Raw genomic sequence first — 4,865 nt, 5'->3', positions numbered from 1 at the left:
ACGCAGACTCAAACCATGGCGGTAATAATTCTATGGCATGCGGCACACATGATAAAATCATTACCTTCGCCTAGTTACCTTCGCCTAGAAGGTTATGTTTTCGTCAGCGTTCGTGCGCGCGTCTGTGTGTGTGTGGGGGGGGGGGGGGGGCGATTACTCGAGAATGCCTCGATTGACCGTCATGATAATTTGAATGTGAGTAGGTCTTCTTAAGTCCTCGAAATTATTAGATTTTAGGCCTCCTAGTGGCTTGCTATGGTACTGCAGCGGAAATTCCGGGTTCAATATCTCGTGTTCTGGACATGCTATGGTCATGATTTTTAAGTGGTAGATGGGAGAGAGAGTAAGTTGTTTAGGTTTGGGCGCCCTAGTGACTTTGTTTGAACTTCAGGAGCCAATTTAAACTTTGAATGGGAATAACTCAAGAAGGAGACTTGATTATTTAACACATTTATTTAGTTAGTATTAGTAAAACATGCCAAAACACGAAGTAAGTAAAAAAGTTGTGCTAGTGATTTTTTATAAGAGTAACTCTCAGTAATCACTAGTAAGAAATTTTCAAATCTCTTACTAGTGATTTAATGAGCTAGCATGCCTCTAACTCATTAAATCACTAGTAAGAGGTTATCAAAATCACTTACTAGTGATTTAATGAGCTAGCATGCCTCTAACTCATTAAATCACTAGTAAGAGGTTATCAAAATCACTTACTAGTGATTTAATGAGCTAGCATGTCTCTAACTCATAAAATCACTAGTAGGTTTTAAAGATTCTGTTATAGTGATTTAATGAGTTAGAGGCATGCTAGCTCATTTAATCACTAGTAAGGGTTTTAAAGATTCTGTTATAGTGATTTAATGAGTTAGAGGCATGCTAGCTCATTTAATCACTAGTAAGGGTTTTAAAGATTCTGTTATAGTGATTTAATGAGTTAGAGGCATGCTAGCTCATTAAATCACTAGTAAGGGTTTTAAAGATTCTGTTATAGTGATTTAATGAGTTAGAGGCATGCTAGCTCATTAAATCACTAGTAAGGGTTTTAAAGATTCTGTTATAGTGATTTAATGAGTAAGAGGCATGCTAGCTCATTAAATCACTAGTAATGGATTTAATATTCTTTCTAGTAATTTAATGAGTTGGGATGCGCTGCCAATTGTTAACACAGGTAAATGCGGTTAACACGTGAATTGACTGAAATACTTTTCTGAACTAAATAAATGTGCTAAATAGCTAGAGCTCAAGAAGGGATTGACCGGTCGTCATGATATCTGGTATGGAGATAGCTTGAGTGATGATTGACAGGATCGTATGCTCATTATGCAAATTAAGAGCGAATTTGCATAATTAATGATGAAAGTTTATAAATCCGCTGCTTTCATTATAGCCAACTCAAACACGTGACAAGTGTAACTGATAAAGAGAGGAATATCGATAGATAATAATCATGAAAATGAATACCTAATTTACATAATCAAAGGCGAAATACTATGATTCCATAGTTGCAAATAATGGGTATTTAATCTTTGCAGTATTTGGAAGTTAAGTTAATGTGGACATTATCGGACAAAAATCATTCAAACGAGGGCCTCATTTACATAAGTTATGGGGAAATGCCACAGTAGCCTTTTTTGCTAAGATATGACTCCCATACTTTGAACAACTTGTGTTATTTGGGTAGAGAAAATGATCAACTGACATAATCCATGCAAATAGGGTAATAATTTGCATAATAAATGGGAAACATTCATGATATGCCACTCAAAACGGTTAACAACAGTCGGCGAAGGTATGGGGTCGTGGAACTCTAGTTGGTTATGAGAAAACACCTATCCCGTGACCTCGTCGTTGGGACACCATGGGTAGTTTCTCCACCATCCTATGAGATTTGTTATCATTAAACAAAATGTTGCGTCGTGTGGCGCAACGGCAGAGCATTCGGCTCAGAACCAAGAGGTCCCGAGTTCGAATCCTGTCATGCCACCGATCTTGTGCCCTTGGGAAAGGCACTTTACGCGACTTTCCTCACTCCACCAAGGTGTAAATTGGTACCTGACGGTTGGGGAAGGTCTTATTGAGGTCACCTGGTGGCTCTGAATGGCAGCCGCCCAGACCCTTGCGACAGTTCCGCAAAATGCAAGTTTGGATAAGACATGTATATGTTGTGTATTATGTGAAACCTATAAATCCTGTCTCAATTCAGCGCTAGAAAGGCTGCCACTTCGGATAATTTCTGACCAATAAAAACATTTTTTATTTTCAAACATCGACCAATATATGGTACCACACGGAATTGGTATCACTACGTTAGCTTTTCTGACAGAGACAACCCCGTTATTCCCGTTTTGCTTTGGAAGCTTTAGAGCTCACACTACGGAAACAGAATCTACATGCCCACATTAGAACAACTACGCCTGTCATACATGACACAAACATCATCCCAATCACATCCAACAGTAGATACTGGTAGAGAGGCATGTCACCCCCTTTACTGCGCAGATGCGAAAGGCCGCCATGTCGGATGACGTACTCAATCCACCAGACCGCCCTCTCCATTGGTTGTTGCGGCTGATCCAACATGATCCTTGATGCTCTGACGGCATTGGCCTTGAAACTGTGAAGGAATGATAATTGTACGGATTATGCAAATAAAGCAAAGATCGTCTCAATATTTCTACTAATCTAGGATCAATTCTCAAAAAATAATGTATTTGGAACACTGGGTGGCAAGACTTCGCATCTTTGCCGTCGCAAATCCTGGTACATACATGTGTCAACCGAGTAGTCTGTGCGAATTTGATTTACACATTTCATGTTATGGCTACATATTTTGTTAGTTCTCTTTTCTAACTTGGTTTTAGGTTTCATCAATGGGGATGAGTAAGTTTGAAAACACACATGCTGGAAGGATTAGTATGCTGTCTTTCACTCTGAAAAAAATTCGCACAAAGCAGTAATCGGGATGCTGCCGTTAAACAAACACTTTTCACCTGTCGTTGTACAAGACTGTCTTTATCGACTGAAGTAGTTCTTTTTCCGTCAGATCCTTGATGTCTAGCCTCACGCCAAGGCCACGAGCCACACCTCGGACTGCGTTGTCCGGCTGGTCCCCTGCAAGTGGCAGGAACACCATGGGCACGGCGTGGTACACGGCTTCGTACATACCATTGCTGCCGCAGTGTGTGATGAACAGCTTCGTTTTCTCATGCCCTGAAAAAAGAGAGGGGGGACAATGACTTTTCTATCATTTGTCTGTAGACTACTTTGGACAGTTAATGTGCATTTTTTCTGGTCTATGTTCTTCAAGCATAGCGCTAGAAGGAGAAGAACTGAAATTGGACGATAATGGATAACCCTAGCATAATTCTTCATCATAGACCTTAGTATAAATACTTGCTTGCATGGCGTTAAACAGGCGGAGAAAAACTTACAGACCATGCATTTTTCTTTTTAAAAGAGCTGATATTTCTTCCCATGAGCTAAACATCTGGCTCTGTCCGCTCGGGTTTAAGATAAAAAAGTTTTTAATAAATTGGACGATAATTGTTAACGTTACGTTATATGTATCAGCTGCATATTTTGTGACAATTGTACCTCACTACGTGCTGACTTTGACTTCAACGGGCGTTTCCATGGTCTCGACATATTTTCTGAGGACTTACATGTATATAAGACAAGGACGATACATTTGTGTGTAATTTGAACGGCAGTATTCTGCTCTCAGGCCTTATATAATCCCTGGGGACAAATCAGAAACAAATGGGAGAAATGTACATATTCGCTTGATGTTAATTGAGTTGTTTTAAGGGCTAATTGCGGAACATTGCTGGAATTCTGTATGGCAATTAAGATACAAGCTGTTGTATTAGAGATAATTTGTAATTCATGAATACAGCATAGTTTTATGCTCACGGCAATGCACCAAAAGAATTTATCTCACAGAGGAATATGAAACTGTTTTGTATAAGTGTCGTGACGACGACAGTTCTTGATTAAAGCACATGCACTTTGTGTGATATGTTCGCGTGCATTACCAAGTATGTCGTTCTGTGGAATCCACTTCATCATCCTGGTGTTGGCCCCGAGGTTAGGTGGTATCTCTCCGTTTAGTTTCCACAAAACCTTCTGCGGGAGCTGGGAGAACACGCCTGCGAACAGCTCCGCCAGGCTTGCCGGCATGGACCCGGCATAAGTCCCGAGACTGAAGAGAATAACTCCGTGGTCTCCTGAACTGACCATGAAGCTCTCCAAATCCTTAGCATGAAACAAGAAGCTCTTCATTGTTTCAGATGGTAAATTACTTAATGATATTATGTTAACTGTTCTCCATCTCAAGGAATTTTACTCATCGGGATTTGGAGCTGGTTAACCTTCAGTACACACACACACTGAATGTTTATCTAGTAGTTTTCCCGCCTTTGGTATCACGCACATGCGCACTAGGTCCCAGGGGCCAAGACCCTGGATGTAGTTTTCTACTCGGTAAAGAAAGCTCTTTGTTCTTTGTAGACCTGTGTGTGTTGTGATTCTTCCCCTAGTCAAGAGGGAGTTAACACTAAATGCGACTTATTTGCGAGAGGAGTTAAGGAGGGCATCTGCTTCAGGGCACGATAACTAGTGATGCGTACCTGAACCCCGGCCCTGATCCGGACTGGACCTAACGTTTAGGTTCAAGTCCCAAAAAACCTAAACGTCTGGAAACAAGTCAGGACTTGAAACAAAAAACCTCTCGCTTATGTATAGTTATACTCCCTTTTTGTCTTAAGCCATCATAAACCTTCCTTAGATCGTTAGATTTGCAATGAAAAGAATATGAAACAGGAGTCCCACGACCTCATATCTCCATGAAAAATTCCATTCATGCAAAT

The 4,865-nt window shown here is 40.5% G+C and overlaps 1 protein-coding gene across 1 annotated transcript; it reads right to left on the bottom strand.

The window, feature by feature from the left end:
• Positions 1 to 2,078: 2,078 nt before the first annotated feature.
• LOC136445305 (UDP-glucuronosyltransferase 2B7-like) lies at positions 2,079 to 4,245 on the bottom strand. Its single transcript, XM_066443235.1, has 3 exons — positions 4,032 to 4,245; positions 2,988 to 3,207; positions 2,079 to 2,611 (listed from the first exon to the last, which is right to left on the bottom strand). Exons 1-3 carry the CDS (start codon positions 4,234 to 4,236, stop codon positions 2,332 to 2,334), a joined length of 705 nt encoding a protein of 234 aa, XP_066299332.1. The 5' UTR covers positions 4,237 to 4,245; the 3' UTR covers positions 2,079 to 2,331.
• Between the last annotated feature and the right edge of the window lie 620 nt (positions 4,246 to 4,865).

The sequence above is a fragment of the Branchiostoma lanceolatum genome, chromosome 11 (genome assembly GCF_035083965.1).
Source record: "Branchiostoma lanceolatum isolate klBraLanc5 chromosome 11, klBraLanc5.hap2, whole genome shotgun sequence".
In the NCBI taxonomy this organism is placed as follows: Eukaryota; Metazoa; Chordata; class Leptocardii; order Amphioxiformes; family Branchiostomatidae; genus Branchiostoma; species Branchiostoma lanceolatum.
This window is presented reverse-complemented; position numbering and strand designations above follow the sequence as displayed.

What these genes read in the sequence shown, in the direction of transcription:
- LOC136445305 (XM_066443235.1), bottom strand. Translation starts at nt 4,236, where the DNA reads ATGGTCAGTTCAGGAGACCACGGAGTTATTCTCTTCAGTCTCGGGACT. An exon ending in TCCACAGAACGACATACTTG is followed by an intron (nt 3,208 to 4,031) that starts GTAATGCACGCG and finishes CTCTTTTTTCAG; the next exon opens with GGCATGAGAAAACGAAGCTG. An exon ending in ACAGTCTTGTACAACGACAG is followed by an intron (nt 2,612 to 2,987) that starts GTGAAAAGTGTT and finishes ATTCCTTCACAG; the next exon opens with TTTCAAGGCCAATGCCGTCA.